Source organism: Phyllobates terribilis, unplaced genomic scaffold (assembly GCF_046119375.1).
Source record: "Phyllobates terribilis strain yellow unplaced genomic scaffold, ASM4611937v1 Scaffold_7__3_contigs__length_470593459, whole genome shotgun sequence".
NCBI classification, from domain to species: domain Eukaryota; kingdom Metazoa; phylum Chordata; class Amphibia; order Anura; family Dendrobatidae; genus Phyllobates; species Phyllobates terribilis.
In genome coordinates this window covers 379,947,860-379,966,919 of record NW_027362767.1, presented here as the reverse complement: position 1 = coordinate 379,966,919, position 19,060 = coordinate 379,947,860, and the positions used below count along the sequence as shown (strand labels likewise).

Genomic DNA, 19,060 nt, shown 5'->3' with positions numbered 1-19,060 from the left:
AAACAAAAGAGAAATGTAAAGCGGGTGAATATTGCCACTTGAGCACAGTTTTATCACTTCCATTCTCACTTTGCCCCATTTGTTCCATATCTGCCTTAAACTTTTGCATAGTTCTGTCATTTTTTTTTTTACTATTTTTCTTTTTTCATTTTTATAACACTGCATAGTACAAAAAAATCTCGTCATTTTCACAATTAATTTTTGGATCTAATAGTCCAACTTCCTGTTCATTACATGGACATTAGCAGCAATAGACTGACGCAGATAATGATTTTATTGAAGAGTCATACATGCTCTAATCTGGACATAGGTTATTATGGAGGGTGAGGAGGAGGTGAGCTGTGACATCACCTATTGTGAGTGGTGGATCCTGTATTATCTACTGTATATAGCGGTGTTATCACTCATTGTACAGGAGGAGGAGGTGAGCTGTGACATCACCTATTGTGAATGGTGGATCCTGTGTTATCTACTGTATATAGAGGTGTTATCAGTCATTGTACAGGAGGAGGAGGTGAGCTGTGACATCACCTATTGTGAATGGTGGATCCTGTGTTATCTACTGTATATAGCGGTGTTATCACTCATTGTACAGGAGGAGGAGGTGAGCTGTGACATCACCTATTGTGAATAGTGGATCCTGTGTTATCTACTGTATATAGCGGTGTTATCACTCATTGTACAGGAGGAGGAGGAAGTGAGCTGTGACATCACCTATTGTGAGTGGTGGATCCTGTGTTATCTACTGTATATAGAGGTGTTATCAGTCATTGTACAGGAAGGGAGAAGGTGAGCTGTGACATCACCTATTGTGAGTGGTGGATCCTGTGTTATCTACTGTATATAGAGGTGTTATCAGTCATTGTACAGGAGGAGGAGGTAACCTGTGACATCACCTATTGTGAATGGTGGATCCTGTGTTATCTACTGTATATAGAGGTGTTATCACTCATTGTACAGGAGGAGGAGGTGAGCTGTGACATCACCTATTGTGAATAGTGGATCTTGTGTTATCTACTGTATATAGCGGTGTTATCACTCATTGTACAGGAGGAGGAGGAAGTGAGCTGTGACATCACCTATTGTGAGTGGTGGATCCTGTGTTATCTACTGTATATAGAGGTGTTATCAGTCATTGTACAGGAAGGGAGAAGGTGAGCTGTGACATCACCTATTGTGAGTGGTGGATCCTGTATTATCTACTGTATATAGCGGTGTTATCACTCATTGTACAGGAGGAGGAGGTGAGCTGTGACATCACCTATTGTGAATAGTGGATCCTGTGTTATCTACTGTATATAGCGGTGTTATCACTCATTGTACAGGAGGAGGAGGAAGTGAGCTGTGACATCACCTATTGTGAGTGGTGGATCCTGTGTTATCTACTGTATATAGAGGTGTTATCAGTCATTGTACAGGAAGGGAGAAGGTGAGCTGTGACATCACCTATTGTGAGTGGTGGATCTTGTGTTATCTACTGTATATAGAGGTGTTATCAGTCATTGTACAAGAGGAGGAGGTAACCTGTGACATCACCTATTGTGAATGGTGGATCCTGTGTTATCTACTGTATATAGCGGTGTTATCAGTCATAGTACAGGAGGAGGAGGTGAGCTGTGACATCACCTATTGTGAATGGTGGATCCTGTGTTATCTACTGTATATAGCGGTGTTATCAGTCATTGTACAGGAGGAGGAGGAGGTGAGCTGTGACATCACCTATTGTGAGTGGTGGATCCTATGTTATCTACTGTATATAGGGGTGTTATCAGTCATTGTACAGGAGGAGGAGGTGAGCTGTGACATCACCTATTGTGAATGGTGGATCCTGTGTTATCTACTGTATATAGAGGTGTTATTCATTGTACAGGAGGGGAGAAGGTGAGCTGTGACATCACCTATTGTGAGTGGTGGATCCTGTGTTATCTACTGTATATAGAGGTGTAATCAGTCATTGTACAGGAGGAGGAGGAGGTGAGCTGTGACATCAACTATTGTGATTGGTGAATCCTGTGTCATCTACTGTATATAGAGGTGTTATCAGTCATTATACAGGAGGAGGAGGAGGTGAGCTGTGACATCACCTATTGTGATTGGAGGATCCTGTGTTATCTACTTTATATAGAGGTGTTATCACTCATTGTACAGGAGGAGGAGGTGAGCTGTGAAATCACCTATTGTGATTGGTGGATCCTGTGTTATCTACTGTATATAGCGGTGTTATCAGTCATTGTACAGGAGGAGGTGAGCTGTGACATCACCTATTGTGAATGGTGGATCCTGTGTTATCTACTGTATATAGAGGTGTTATCAGTCATTGTATAGGAGGAGGAGGTGAGCTGTGATATCACTTATTGTGAGTGGTGGATCCTGTGTTATCTACTGTATATAGAGATGTTATCAGACATTGTACAGGAGGAGGAAGTGAGCTGTGACATCACCTATTGTGAATAGTGGATCCTGTGTTATCTACTGTATATAGCGGTGTTATCAGTCATTGTACAGGAGGAGGTGAGCTGTGACATCACCTATTGTGAATGGTGGATCCTGTGTTATCTACTGTATATAGAGGTGTTATCAGTCATTGTACAGGAGGAGGAGGTAAGCTGTGATATCACCTATTGTGAATGATGGATCCTGTGTTATCTACTGTATATAGAGGTGTTATCAGTCATTATACAGGAGGAGGAGGTGAGCTGTGACATCACCTATTGTGATTGGTGTATCCTGTGTTATCTACTGTATATAGAGGTGTTATCACTCATTGTATAGGAGGAGGAGGTGAGCTGTGATATCACTTATTGTGAGTGGTGGATCCTGTGTTATCTACTGTATATAGAGATGTTATCAGACATTGTACAGGAGGAGGAAGTGAGCTGTGACATCACCTATTGTGAATAGTGGATCCTGTGTTATCTACTGTATATAGAGGTGTTATCAGTCATTGTACAGGAGTAGGAGGAGGTGAGCTGTGACATCACCTAATGTGAATGGTGGATCCTGTGTTATCTACTGTATATAGAGGTGTCATCAGTCATTGTACAGGAGGAGGAGGAGGAAGTGAGCTGTGACATCACCTAATGTGAATGGTGGATCCTGTGTTATCTACCCTGTATGTAGTTGTTACCTGCCATTGCAATCCTGTCTGTTATGATAATGAGACTGCCGAAAAGTCATTTGTTCGGGACACTGACCAGTATGAAAATTTAAATATATCCATATGTATATGTGTGTATAAATATCTATCTATTTATATATATTATTATGTAATGGAGAAAATAAAATAAATTAAAAATGCTTTCCCTTGAAGTGAAACTGTCCCTTAAGTTATCTGGGCTATAAAACATAATTTATAAAAGACATGGAAAGTGCTAAAATAAAAAATAGCCTACACTCTCCACAAACTGCCCGTGCTGGGATCACTAATAACACACAGGACCAACTATGAAGCATGATGCCACACATAATAATGTTGTATAGCATTAAAGATCTGCTTTAAAAACAAAACAGTGCCACTTCTGTTGATAGGCTGTGTCTGGTATTGCATTTCAACTGACTAGGACTAAACTGTAATACCAGACACTGCCTATATACAAGACTGGCGCTGTATCTGCAAAAAAAAAACCAGTACCTATGTTTTATAATCTTGTAAACTCCCATTTAATTCCCCTCTGACAATCCACAGCCAGTATTTACCCTGCGGCCCATGATGAGCAGTGATCATAACGTCACAATAACACAACGCTGTCAGATGACTTATTTCACTGAACCTTTTTAGTGGTAAAGAAGATGTAACAATTATAAAAACAGATTCTTGTTATTAGTCACATCAGATAAAATATTGTTACATTTATGAGAGGATCATCAAACACTGACATCTTTTAAATTGGATTTTTCTGTTTTTTATTCATTATTATTTATTATTTACATGTTGTCTACCTAGAAAGTAAATGGTAAATATCACTGCTCTCACGTGTGCTGACATCTAGTGGCCAAGCAGGGGATACCGCAGGGTGAGCCGAATAAAAGGCACCTCGCTTTATATTGTGAATCTGCAAAAAGTAACACCGGGACTTCATAATTTTGTATTCATTTATGGCAGAAAACTAGGGTGGGGGTGACGCGCCCCCTGGGCCGTGGGGTACTCGGTGCCGGGCCGGTCGTTGCTAGGGGAGATGTCACAGTGGCGGTGACCCGGTCCGTGACCCAGGGCGGTCAATAAAAGGGGATATCTACAGGGGAATTAAAGTTCTTATATACAGTTCATGACGCCACCTGTGGTATGCGGCTATGTGGAGCTACCGCTGCGGTGCAGATCCTCTGGAGCTGATGTTAGTGCAGCAGAGTTGGTTTAGCTCTCCACAGGTAGAGCTTAGCTCCAGGGCAGTGTAGATGTTGTGGATGTTGAGGTAGCGGTTGTTGTGCAGTGTAGTGCAGGGGATGGTGGCGCAGCAGTAATAATTCACAGAGACAGTGGGGTGCAGTCTTCCGGATTTACTCACAGTTCTCACTTTGCTCCTGGTTACAACTGCAGATCATAACTTCCCACGTCATCCTGTGCTTACTCAGGGAGGGGCTCAGCCAACCCTCAGGTACCTCGGGAGTAAATAACGGGACCCCCTTCTGTGCGTTCCTTCTGGCCGTCTCCCTGCACCTCACACCTAGTGTCCCAATCCAGTGACCGCGGACCTTGTTGGGCGACGTCTTCTCTGTCCCCTGGATCCTCTATGGTCACCTTTTCGGTGACTTAGATGTGGCTTTTGGCTGCAGCACCTGAAATGCTGCAGCCTCCGGTTACCTAGTTGAACATTGCAATTCTCACTAGTTAGGGGCCGGTCCCCTCTGCGACCCGATCCCTCCACCGCCTGGTAGATTCGGGCGTACGGGTGGCCTCCAGCACTGCCCGTACCCCTGGGATCCTTTCTTCTTTACTCCTGGAGCCTTCTTTCTGCTCCCGTTCCTTCCTCCTCTCCTTCTCCTGGGCCTCCTCCCTCAGGCCCGCACTCCCCTGAGCAGAGCTCCTGCTCCCAACTCTTCCTCTGACTCAGACTCCCTCTCAGACTCTCTCTAGAATGTTCCACCCTCTCTTTTATATCGCTTCTTACTGAGCTCCCCTGAACTTCTTCCTCCACCCACACCCACTACATGGTTCCCCCTACTTTGGTTCCCCCCACTCTAGCCAGGGACAGGGCTCAGCAGGAGAGTGACGCATCTTGTCCCTCCTGCCGGTCTGGAGTAGTGTAATGTTGGATGCAGGTGTTTGGGTCCCGGGCAGTACTCCATCCTTACCTGAGAGTGAGATACCACACCTCTGGGTGAGATGCAGTACCTCTGTGGCGACTGAACCCGCAGGGGCGCCACAGGGGCAGATACATTAATGTAAAAAAATAGCCTTTTTATAACCTTATTAACTAACATGGGGGGCTACAGAAAAGCACATAGGGGGTAAAAACAGCAATTACTTCAACCAAAAAAGGTATGCACCAAATATCTCATGGGCTTGGAGGTCTCATGTACACAGTAGTAATATAGGTCCATATTACAACCTTCTAAGGGAGAACATGCCATATGGGGGCACCATACAATAACATGGGTTACATTTAAGGAGCGGGGTATTGGGCAACTGCTCAGGATTTTTACATATCTATCAACTTTGTAGCTCTTGCAAAGTAATTTTGCACCTTTTGAAACCCCTTATTATTCCCAAGCACTAAGATACCCCTTTTATGCTTACATGGCCCCCATAAAGTATGGTGTCAACAAAAGTGTCCCCCCCCAGAAAGTATGATACCCCCACAGTCCCCCACACACAGTATTATTTTCCCGATACAGGCGTCCACATAATATGATGGCCCTCAGACAGCCCTCCATACAGTATAATGGCCCTCAGTACAGTATAGTGACCCTCCATACAGTATAGTGGCCCACACAACCCTCCACACTGTTTAACAGCCCCCACTATCCCTACAAGCAGTATAATGGCCCCCACATAGTATAATTGGCCCAACACAGCCCTCCAAACAGAATAATGCCCCCCCCCCCATAGCCCTAAAAATAGTATAATTGATCCCCACACAGCCCTGCAAACAGTATAATGGCCCCCACAGAGCCTGCCAAACAGTATAATTGGCCTCCTTACAGCACTCCAAATAGCATAATTCCCCCATAGCCCTCCATGTGAGGAATATGGTGTTTTATTATTTTGCATTTTTCAATAATAATTGGGTAAAAGAGGGGGGAGTGTTTTCTTTTTCAAATAAAGGACTTTACTCTGTCGGTGTGTTTATTAAATTTGACTGTGGGGTTAGTAATAAGGGTGTCTTATAGAAGCCCTCCATTACTAACCCCTGGGTTTGATGTCAGCGTCCATAAAACAGTTGACATCTACCCCACAACTATTACCCCACTTGCCACCGCACCAGGGCAAATGGGAAGAGCGGAGGCTAAGCATCTGATGGATGTACCATTTCTTGGGCAGCTGAGAGCTGATGTTCCTAGTCTGGGAGAGGGACAATATCCATGGACCCTTCCTAATCTATAAATATCAGCCCATAGCTGTCTGCCTAGCCTTTGCTGATTATTAAAAATAGGGGGGCCACTGTTCATTTTTTTTTTTGTGGGGTCCACCCTTATTAATAACCAGTAAAGGCTAAGTACACAGCTGTGAGCTGATATTAATAGCCTGGGAAGATCCATGTGTATTCCCCTTTTCCCACACTATAAACATCATCCCGCACCTGTCTGCTTGCCCTCAACTGGTTAAGAATAATATGGGGAACTCCACGACATTTTTTTCTTTTATTCTATCTATATCCTATTCTGGCGGTTCACACTGTCGGGTTTCCTAGGGGATGAGTGCGTAAAAATCACACAACACACACCGTGTGCCGTGCAATTTTTTCTGCTTGCATTGGCGAGTCTCGTTCGAAATACGCGGCCACTCGCAGCATGCTGCTCCAGTCAGAGCTGAGAAAAAAACTCGCAGATGAACACAGATTCATTGACTAACATTAGTCAGAGTGCAATCCGATTTTTTTATCTGATTGCACTCGTCCATTTTTAAATGCAGATGAGTACCAGCCCTTAACTGTATCTGCATCCAGGATATGGATACAGTTGAAAGTATGATGCCAGATGCGGGGATGTCATGACTCACGGGCCCCATATTGGCCGCCTGGTCTGCCACTATTAGTGATACACCACTGGACTTTACCATAATGGGTGCAGCGGTTGCAGTCCTACCCGGCCATGGTGAAAAGACCAATACTATTAAAGACCAGTGATAATTGGGGCCCTATTGGATATTTAGCATTGGTACCCACAAGCTTCAAGTTACACCACAGGTCAGTATTTTTTAAGTGCATGTCTGACCACTTCTCCATTCACTATTTATGGAAAAGGTGGTCATTGCATAGAAGTCAATGGAAAGGTGGTCATGCATGAAAAATAGACTTCCATTAACACAGGGGATTTTGGCACCCCTGTTCTCTAGGATGGACCCCCAATGATCATACATTTATCACCTATCCTGTGGCTCGGTGATAAATATTGTTTATGGGACAAGCCCTTTAAATTGCAGTATGATGTGAGTTCTTAAAGGGGTTTTCCAGCGTTAGGCTACAAGTCTGTAATCATTTTATGCTGGGAGCAGCGGGCGCATGACCGCAAGTATGCAATTTGCATACATGTGGTCACATGCTGACTAGACGTGCGTGGCCTCACTCAACGAGAGTGTATTGAGTGAGGCCGGACATGTCTAGTCAGAATGTGGCCGGAAGTATGCAGATCGCATACTTTAGTTTAAATGACCGCCTGCTCTCCCGGCTTTGGCACCAGAGAATCCTGACAGTGCACAGTGCTCGCGATGGGAAGATTCACAAGTCTGCAGTCATATAGAGTGACTGCCAACTTGTGCCCCAAGGCTGGACAACCCTTTTAATGATACTAGAGTTTACAATATGGTGGTATAATAAAGAACCTATAAGGTAGAAATTCATTGTCTTACGTTGCTGTGTATTTAGGGCCCCATTTAAAAAAAACAAACATGTGGGGTGCAGTTGCATAATTTGAAGCTCATGGTTCTGGATGCAAAATATCCATCAGTGCCCCTAATCATTACAGGTCTTCTCATGTGGGCAAAAGGGACCTTTTTGCCCCCTAGACAGCACCCCTTGCACACACTACATTTATGCCTCTGAAGGGGTATATAGACCCTCTGTTCCATCGTTCAGGCTCTGTGCATATTTCTGAGCACAAGGCTTTTCACACAATATACACTTCTGTTCTAAAAAGTCCAAAATTTAGTAATGATCTGTGCCGTTTTGGGGCATAAAGTTCTTGTTATACAACAGCCACTAGGTGGAGTAATAAAGAGAATAGTGTCTAGCAAGTTGTATCAGATTCTATACTAAATGTGTATACATTTGGCGCACTTTGCTCCATAATTGGCAGTGCACAAATGCCCGATCCCATACTACGCCATTCTGTAAATCCCACGGCATTGGTAGCAGCGTTATATTTTATATGTGTCGTATTTAACAGAAGCAGCGAAGCGCATGACAAATATTTGACAAATTATTCACGACCAGATCTTCTTCCAGAAAATAAAAATGCTGAATACCATTCTGAATAGCCGGGAAAATAAACTCTACTTATCTGCTGACAATACACACACGCGTCTGGGTAATTTCAAACAAGAGCCGGGACGTGTTAAGTGTTTGTTATATGCTTTAAATTCCTTTAAACTCAGATCCTCCAGCAATGGTCTAGAGCCAGATTGTGTACTTTGATAGTGTGCCACTTAACCATCTACCAGCTCTTACCAAGCAGCCCCCCGGCCATGGTAAATCTCAATGGGCAAACACATACAGGAGCCAATTTTACTGCTCGCTAAGCCAAAATTACTACGGTGAAATACTGCCACCTAGTGGTCAAATGAGACACTCGCCTGAGACCAACCGTTCTGATTTTTACTAGCTTTAGGAAATTATCTCTTTAATCCCGTGGATTCCTTTAAAGAGATTTTGTGCACCGAGCCTGTACGTTATCACCGAGCCCCTATTACGCCATATTACAGAGCCGTACCGGTACCATGCCCCATGCCCCATCCCCCCCCCCCACCAATAACAATACTCAAATTTACATACAAGACCCTTTCATTTGCTTTGAAATGAAATTAAAGGCACACCGAGATACACAGGGAAGCCGTAGATTACTCCGAGAGCCATATTACTGCCCTACTCACCATGGACATCACGTAATGCAGCCATGTGCGGTAGCTGAATCTCATGATAAGGACAAAATGCGTTGTGCTTGGAGTTTCATCGCAGACATGTCGAGCAGGACTATTTCAATGCAAATAAGTAAAATAATAATCATTAATCAGGTTACATTGGGAGAATGTCGTAGACCGCGGTGGTTGCTGGACATGATGGATACATGAGCGCTTCCTCGGATACATAACGGCATTTCTGCAACTTATAGGAAAATGTTGACTATTGTGGGTTTTTTTTTTGCTTAATAGTGATATATTGGGGATGTCAAGAGAAGCTTCCATATGCATTAATCTCGCAGAGGAGAGGACTTTGTCTATGAGCACAATACGAAAGTAGAACAATATTAAAATCTGTTAAGTCGGACAAAGCTATGGTGTAATGTGATAAGATCATAAGATCCGAGCCGCTAAGGGGTGTGCAGACTTGTCACAAATAAGGAGGCACCAGGGGCGGACATAACGTTGGTGCAACCTGTGGAGATGCACAAGGGCCAAGAGATAACGGGGCCACTATCACCTCCAAAGCAGGTAGAATTGTGCCTTATGATAAGCTATTGGACTGTAAAGGGCCCACATATTGTTTTTGCACAGGGACCTCTTCTGTCTGTATCTGCAATTGGGGGGGCACCATTGGCTCTACAGGTTTGGTGTTTGCACCCCCATTCCACCTAGATGATACAAAAAGGAAACTGGAGAGTGTTAAAGAAAACCTGTCACTATAAATGTGTATTTTTTTCTTACCTAATGTAAATGCCTCTCTTCTCCTGAATCCGGCGTTGTTTTTTGGTTGCTCCTGCGCCTCTCCGTTCCCGAGATATGGCCCCTTCTTCTTGTATGTAATACTAACCTTTTTATGCAAGTGGGTGTGGTTCTCAACTTTATCTAATGGAGTCTTTTTTTATAACCACACCCAGTCAGCTAAGAAGACTAGATTTACATGCAGGGAGAAGGAGGCCGTATTTCAGGAGAGGCTGTATTTCAGGAGAGGCCATATTTCAGGAGTGGAGAGGCTCAGGAACAAAAGAAAAACGATTTTGGATTCAAGAGAATAACGGCATTTACACTAAGTATACACATAACATATTTATGGTCCTCTTTAAAGTGGTATTCCAGGGAATAAAAATGATTGCTTAAGATCTTCAGACCAGTGAAAAGAAAACCTTTCCCTCATCGATGTCCCACAGATCTGTTCTGTTGCCTAATTGGTCCCAAGTAGTCTGCGCTTCCAGGTCCTGTCCCTGACAAACTGGAAGTGAATGGAGATGCTTGTACAGCCAAGGAGCGTCACCACTGAATGGGTATCTCCAGTATTTTTCTGTGTATCATGAAATGATCTCAGAAGCACAGGTCAGCAGGGACCAAAAAACCTACCGGAACAGGACCCGCGGAAATCAGTACTGGTGAGTATAGAACCTTTTATTATTTTTTTTATCAGTCTGAAGACTTTATTAATTATTTTTATTCACCAGGACACACCTTTAAGTAAGCCACAGTTGGCAAATTTGCTCTCCTCCAGAAGGAAAAAAACGAAAGCTATCTTGTAAGTCAATGTTGGACCCAGAAAAGAGCGAAACTAGGACTATAAGACAAACCGCACTGGGGGGATGTTTGTCCAATATGCCTAGTTATGCTTCAAGGTTCCTTTGTATGTGTCGGACTTTTACTTACAGGCTTCTTGTAAAGCTCTATACACTAGTTGGGTCTCCTCAAAGAGAACTTCATCCCTTCACATTTTCCCCTAGGACTGTGGGTAGCCATTAGATAGTGTTACATAAGCACTTTATGTATTACCAAACCATCCATAGAAAATACCACGTAGGGCACTAATCAAGCTAAAGTTGGTCCTGTCTGAAGAATAGGGCAGCTCGGTATATGATATACTGAAGATCTATGTCTAGCTTGTGATGCACTGCAGGGGGTTCATCTAATGTATAAATGTCTTCCATGGATGAGATGGATTGGTTTCTAACACACTTTGTCCTTCATTTGCAGGTTCTTCACCTGACCATGGAAAGGCTGGCTATTTGTCTGCTCATTATAAGCACATCTGTAAAGGCCATGATGTGCCCCAAGAGATGTTCCTGCCAGAACGTCTCTCCGTCCTACACCATCCTCTGTACCAAGACAGGCCTTCTATTTGTTCCCCCATCGATTGACAGGAGGACAGCAGAGCTCAGGCTCATGGACAATTTCATAACCACCCTTAGAAAAAAAGACTTTGCTAACATGACGGACCTCATTCACTTAACGCTCTCGCGAAATACCATTAGTCAAGTCATGCCTTATGCATTCTTCGACCTAAAAGGGCTCCACGCCTTACACTTGGACAGCAACCGGTTAACTTTTATCAATGAAGAACATTTTAAAGGATTAATCAATCTTAGACATTTGATATTGAGTAACAATCAGCTTCACTACATTGCTCCGGGATCATTTGATGACTTTATTGACACAGTGGAAGACTTAGACCTGTCTTACAACAATCTGATAGACATCCCATGGGAGACTATCGGGAGGCTTTCCAGTGTTAATACAGTAGGCCTTGATCACAATCTCATTGAATATGTTCCCGAGGGAATCTTTTCCAACCTTCATAAACTGGCTAGGTTAGATATGACCTCCAATAAGCTCAAAAAGATCCCACCGGACCCTTTATTTTCTAGGATTCCCGTATATGCCAAATCAAAAGGTTCTCCCTTAAGTTCATTGGTGCTTAGCTTTGGTGGAAATCCTTTACATTGCAACTGTGAATTAATGTGGCTGAGACGGCTCACCAGAGAGGATGATTTAGAAACTTGTGCCTCCCCTGCAGAGCTGATGGGCAAATACTTCTGGTCTATCAAAGAAGAGGAATTTGTTTGTGAACCTCCTATGATAATCCATCGAACTTCCCGGCAGGAAATAATGGAGGGTAAAAGCGTCTCCTTAAAGTGCAAAGCGGTGGGTGATCCTGATCCTTATGTAAGATGGATATTTCCAGATGGGAAACTGGTTTCTAATACAACCAGGACTATGTCGTACGAGAATGGGACTTTGGATATTTTCACCACCCGGTTCACAGATCGGGGAAGTTTTACATGCATTGCATCCAATGCTGCTGGAGAAACTACAGCAAATGTGGAACTTGTAGTCAACCAGTTCCCTAATCTTGCTAACAGCACCAGCTACGATAAGGAAACTGAGTCAGGACTTTCTGATATACTGACGCCGGCCAAGTCTAGCATTCCTTCCAACGAAACAAAAGCTCTGCACGATAGGAAGGTTGTGGTTGCAGATTTGACCTCATCCTCGGCACTTATCCAATGGCCTCCCCAGAGTCACATCCCAGGAATAAGAATGTACCAGATTCAATACAACAGCTCATTAGATGACATCCTCATTTACAGGTAATACTTTCCAGGGCCTTACACCCGGTGGAGGGCTGTTCTGCTGCTGTCCAGTCTTGTTTACCGGAACATATTTTAAGAATCTAAGGATCAGACCTGTTTATCCCGAGGTGAAGCTAATGGGTGTTGGTTTATAGGCTCACACTCATAATCAAAGGTTTATATAAGGACATGCAGGGGCATCTGAGGACGGTAAGAGGAAACCATACATCTGGTGATGTCCACACTTGGGTGGATTGAAGCATCATGATTACCGTAGCTCAAGTATCACATAAATAAGGTTTAATTCTGATAGATGTGATCATTCCTGCAGCTGATTATGATGGAAAGTTATGAAGACTGTGTTCATTTTTGTGCAATGTTGCAGGAACATTTAAACAAACATTTAAACAAAGATCATATGCCTCTCACCCAGCCAAACCAGATCTTACACTTTGCACTGATGAGGGGCAATATCCCGAAACACTGTGTCGGCAAATTGAGATACATGGTTTGGTTTTTATCCTAAATCATATGACAAGGCTCATTCAAAAGTCGATATTGACTTTTAGGATCGCTGCTTCCAGTAGGTGGCACTAGAGTTCAAGTCCTCTTCCTCTCTGAAGAGACAGTTTGCATATTTAATTTCCCAGAAGAACATTGCAAAGCTTAAAAGTATCCTTACCTTGCCATGTCAGGTTTGACATGTCACTCTCCACATGGAGAAACCTTACCCTTTGGATCCCGGTCAGACACATCTCACCCAGCCAAACCAGATATCACACTTTGCACTGATGAGGGGCAGTATCCCGAAACACAGTTTCTGCAAATTGAGATTCCTGGTTTGGTTTTATCCTAAGTCATATTGCAAGGCTCATTAAAGAGTCGATATTGACTTTTATGATTGCTAGAGTTCTAGTCCTCTACCTCTCTTAAGAGGCAATTTATGTATTTAAACAAAGGTAATACATTAAATTTCAGACGAGGTCTGTGGTGGGGGCTATGTTGTAGACCACAACAACTCACAGTATGGTCATCATGGTCTTAGAATGAGGGTGCATGCTTCAGAGTCGAGGTGCACCATCCGGGTTGTAAACACTGTATAACTTGTAGGCACCATGCACTCTCACAAACTATACCCAGCATATTCATCCTTTAGAATAAGAGAGGGTAAAATGACCCTAGGGGTTATTTCAGAAATGTTACAGCTCCTCATAAGCAGGTTCAGTCTGGCAAAGACTGTGTTTATGCCAGGTAGCGGACAGACACAGATGGTGCAAGAGAGAGAGAGAATCCCCATTCAAGTGCCCCCAAAATAATACTTTGTGGTGTGAGGACATCATCATGAAAATTAACAGTTGCCTACAAAATCCTAATGTACTTTAAGCATTTGAGTCACCTGCAGTTTACAAGGAGGGTCGATGTTTTGAAGAAGAGGGTGGATTTCTTCCACAAATGGCACCACACTTGTCAATTGGTTGTGTCTGGTATTGCAGATCTTCCTTATTGAAGTGAGTTGGCTAAGCAGCAATACTATAGACAACCGATGGATAGGAGTAGTGCTGGAGAACCCGGTTAAAGTTTTAGGCTAAATATACAATATTATACAACTTTTAAACATTGCCCAGAATCATAAGTTCTTAAAGGATTGTTCATTCAGAAATTAACCTGAGAGTCCAAGTGGATATGAAAAACTTTGTAATATACTGTATGCTACCAGAAAAGTGTGCTTCTCCACCGCCTCCCTCCTGAACTCAAAATGTATTCAGAAATATGACCAAAATCCATCTTGCTCAAGGTAAGAGACTTCCAGCTCACTGAGGGATCAGATTACAGCTGGCTATTGAAGTCTATGGAGAGGAGAGGGGTATGGAACAGAGTAAGAGAGACACACGAATTGTACTGCCATATAAGCTCTTCCATGATTCTTCTGCTTTTGAATATGTGTTATATAGAGACAGGTAAGCAGGAATCCCTCATGTCCGTGTGTGCTGTGTATGGGAGACATCATTGCAGCTTTTCTCCACCCACCAGCTGAGAGACAATTGAAAATGAGACAGAGAATAAAATCATAGCAGGTTGTCTCCATCTCCAAGCTCAGAGACAACTGAAAATTAGAGAGCGGATGCAACCATACCAGCTAGTGACGCACCCCCTGGGCCGTGGGGTACTCGGTGCCGGGCCGGTCGTTGCTAGGGGAGATGTCACAGTGGCGGTGACCCGGTCCGTGACCCAGGGCGGTCATTCAAAAGGGGATTTTTATACAGGATTTATGTACAAAGTTTGTGACGCCACCTGTGGTATGCGGCTATAGGTAACCGCCGCTGCGGAGCAGGTCCTCTGGAGCTGATGTTAGTGCAGCAAAGCTGGTGTGGCTCTCCACGGGTAGAGCTTAGCTCCAGGGCAGTGTAGATGTTATAGGTGGTGCTGGACGTTGTAGTGCAGGGGTGATGGTGCAGTGTTCCGAGTTTACTCACAGTTATTAAGTTCCTCAGGTTGCACTGTCCAGCTTACAGCCTCCCACGTCGCGCTGCGTTCACCAGGCAGGGGTTCAGCAATCCCTCAGGTAGTTCAAGAGTGCCTGACAGGACCCCTTTCTATGTGCCTTCCTCAGTCGTCTTCTTGCGCTGGCTCTCGCCCTCCTGCCCTGCGCCTCACAATCAGTGTCCCAATCCGGTAGCCTCGGGTCTTGTCGGGCGACCTGCAGTCCCCTGGACCCTCTGTGGCCACCTTTTCGGCGATGTAATTGTGGTTGTGGCCACTGCACCTTGCAAGTACAGTATAGCTGAGCCTTGTAGTTCTCCACTAGTTAGGGGCCGGTCCCCTCTGCGGCTTGATCCCTCCACACCAGGTAGATTCAGGCGTACGGGTGGCCTCCAGCACTGCCCGTACCCCTAGGATCCCTTCCTCCTCTTGGAGCCTTCCTTCCTTCTCCTTTCCTCTCTTCTCTCCTTCTCCTCCTGGGCCTTTCTGCTAGGCCCACTCTGGGGCAGAGCTCGTGCAGAGCCCCTGCTCCCCTCACTCTCCTCCTCTGACTGATCTGACTGAACTCACTTCCCAAGATGGTTCCCTCTTTTATATCACTCCCTCACAAGTGCTCCCCTGATCTACGTCCTCCACCCACACCCACTACATGGTTCCCCCTCACTAGGTTCCCCTCCACTCCAGCCAGAGACCAGGGACTCTGCTCTCCCATATAAGCAATCTCGCCCTGCCCTACTGAAGTGGATGTGTTGGATGCAGGTGTTAGGGTCCCGGGCAGCACTCTATCCTTACCTGAGAGTGGGGTACCACACCTCTGGGTGAGATGCAGTACCTCTGTGGCGACTGAACCCGCAGCGGCGCCACACTAAACTCCACCCAAAAGCCCAGAAACACCTGCAAATTAGATAGAGGATGCAATCATAGCAGCTAGCCTCCACCCAAAAGCCCAGAGACACCTGAAAATTAGAGAGAGGATGCAATCATAGTAGGTGGTCTAGTCTCCACCTACCAGCTCAGAGACAACTGAAAATTAGAGAGAGAATGCAATCATAGCAGCTAGTCCCCACGCACCAGCTCAGAGGCAATTTGAAATTAGAGGGATAACATGTTATTATAGCAATTGGTCTCCTCCAACCAGCTCAGAGACAACTGAAAATTAGAAAACTAGTCTCTACCTACCAGCTTAGAGACAATTAAAAATTAGAGTGCATGCAAACATAGCAGCTAGTCTCCCCCAACCAGCTGAGAGACAACTGAAAATTAGAGAGAAAACCTACAGGAGGAAACACTTATGAAAAATGCAGGATACAAGTCATTAAATGGCCAGAAATAATGTTATTCCTCATGTACACACACGGCAACTCATCCTAAAAATGGTATGCTTCAATTGGTGGCCATATTCAGCTGTTTTCTGAATGCATAGTCAGTCGAGGTTTCCCACACAATGATTGCTGATGATTGTGGATCGTGGAGTGGAGGATCTGGGTGCACACATATTAGCGCAAGCACCACCTTTTATGTAAGAAATATCCCGCCGAGATAAAATTCTGCAATATTTCTAGTATATAAAGTAACATAGTAACATAGTTTTTAAGGTTGAAGGAAGACTAAGTCCATCTAGTTCAACCCATAGCCTAACATGTTGATCCAGAGGAAGGCAAAAAAAACACCCATGTGGCAAACACTAAGCTCCACATTGCGGAAAAAAAATCCTTCCTGACTTCATACGACAATCAGACTAGTTCCCTGGATCAACGCCCTATCAAGGAATCTAGTATTTATAACTTGTAATGTTATACTTTTCAAGAAAGGCATCCATGCCCTTCTTAAATTTTAGTAGTGAATCACTCATTACAGCATCATGCGGCAGAGAGTTCCATAGTCTCACTGCTCTTACAGTAAAGAATCCCCGTCTGTGATTATGATTAAACCTTCTTTCCTCCAGACGTAGAAGATGCCCCCTTGTCCCCGTCTCAGGCCTTAGAGTAAAAAAATCAGTATACAGGTCTTTGTACTGTCCCCTCATATACTTGTACATAGTAATAACATCACCCCTAAGCCTTCTTTTTTCCAAACTAAATAACCCCAAGTGTAATAACCTGTCATGGTATTGCAGACCCCCCAGTCCTCTAATAACCTTGGTCGCTCTTCTCTGCACCCTCTCTAGTTCAGCTATGTCTTTCTTATACGCCGGAGACCAGAACTGTACACAGTATTCTAAGTGTGGTCACACTAGTGACTTGTATAGAGGTAAAATTATGTTCTCCTCATGAGCATCTATGCCTCTTTTAATGCATCCCATTATTTTATTTGCCTTTGCAGCAGCTGCCTGACACTGGCCACTAAACGTGAGCTTGTCGTCCACCAATACACCCAGGTCTTTTTCAGGTACAGTTTTGCCCAGTGTTTTACAATGAAGCATATAATTATACATTTTATTTTCTCTGCCCAAGTGCATTACCTTACATTTATCCCCATTAAAGCTCATTTGCCATTTATTAGCCCAAGCTTCTAGTTTACATAGATTCTCCTATAATATAAAATTCTCCCCCTCTGTATTGATTACCCTGCAGAGTTTAGTGTCATCAGCAAATATTGAAATACCACTCTGTATGCCCCCTACAAGGTCATTAATAAATATGTTAAAAAGAAGGGGGCCCAATACTGACCCCTGTGGTACCCCACTCTTAACTGAGACCCAGTCTGAGTGTTTTCCATTAATAACCACCCTTTGTTTCCTATCACTGAGCCAATTCTTAACCCACATACATATATTTTCCCCTATCCCCATTGTTCTCATTTTATGTATCAATCGTTTGTGTCCATATACACAACATCCACTGCATTTCCTTGGTCCAGTCCAGAACTTGCCTCCTCATAAAAACTGATCAGATTAGTTTGACAGGAACGGTCCCTCGTAAACCCATGTTGATATTGGGTCATGAGGTTATTCTTCTTCAGATACTCTAGTATAGCATCTCTTAGGAAACCCTCCAGGATTTTACCCACAGTAGAGGTTAAGCTTACCGGCCTATAATTTCCAAGATCAGTTTTTGTCCCCTTTTTGAATATTGGCACCACATTTGCTATACGCCAGTCCTGTGGTACAGACCCTGTTATTATGGAATCTTTAAAGATTAAAAATAATGGTCTATCTATGACGTTACTTAATTCCTGCAGTACTCGCGGGTGTATCCCATCCGGGCCCGGGGATTTGTCAAATTTAGTGATTTTTAGACGCCGCCATACTTCCTGCTGGGTTAAGCAAGTGACATTTAATGGAGAATTTTTGTTATCACTGATCATGTTTTCTGTCATGCGATTTTCTTGTGTAAATACGGTTGAAAAAAAATCATTTAGCATATTGGCTTTTTCCTCATCCTCATCCACCATTTCACCCAGATTATTTTTAAGGGGGCCAACACTATAATTTTTTAGTTTTTTACTATTTATGTAGTTAAAGAATATTTTGGGATTATTTTTACTTTCTCTAGCAATGAGTCTCTCTGTCTCAATCTTTGCTGCCTTGATTTGGTTTTTTACAGAATTGATTTAATTTTCTGTATTTATTTAATGCCTCATCACTACCTACTTGCTTTAGTTCTCTAAATGCTTTTTTTGTCACTTATTGCGCCCCTTACAGCTCTATTTAACCATAGTGGTTTCCTCCTATTTCTAGCATGTTTATTCCCATAGGGTATATATTGTGCACAGGTCCTATTCAGGATGCTAATAAATGTCTCCCATTTGCTTTGTGTAGCTTTATGTCTCAGGATATTGTCCCAGTTTATTGCACTAAGATCATCTCTCAACCGTTGGAAATTTGCCTTCCTGAAGTTTAGTGTCCTTGTAACCCCTCTACTACACATCTTATTAAAGAATACATGAAAACTTATTATTTTGTGATCACTATTACCCAAGTGACACCCTACTCGTA

The 19,060-nt window shown here is 43.6% G+C and overlaps 1 protein-coding gene across 2 annotated transcripts in view; it reads left to right on the top strand.

The window, feature by feature from the left end:
- The window catches only part of LOC141154894 (leucine-rich repeat and fibronectin type III domain-containing protein 1-like protein), a 755,880-nt gene that overhangs the window by 620,828 nt on the left and 115,992 nt on the right, over nucleotides 1-19,060 (top strand). For both annotated transcript variants that reach the window (XM_073641429.1, XM_073641428.1), the window contains one exon: nucleotides 11,267-12,660. In XM_073641429.1, the coding sequence (XP_073497530.1) occupies nucleotides 11,282-12,660 (1,379 nt within the window). In that variant the 5' untranslated portion in view covers nucleotides 11,267-11,281. The remainder of the gene's footprint in view (nucleotides 1-11,266; nucleotides 12,661-19,060) is intronic.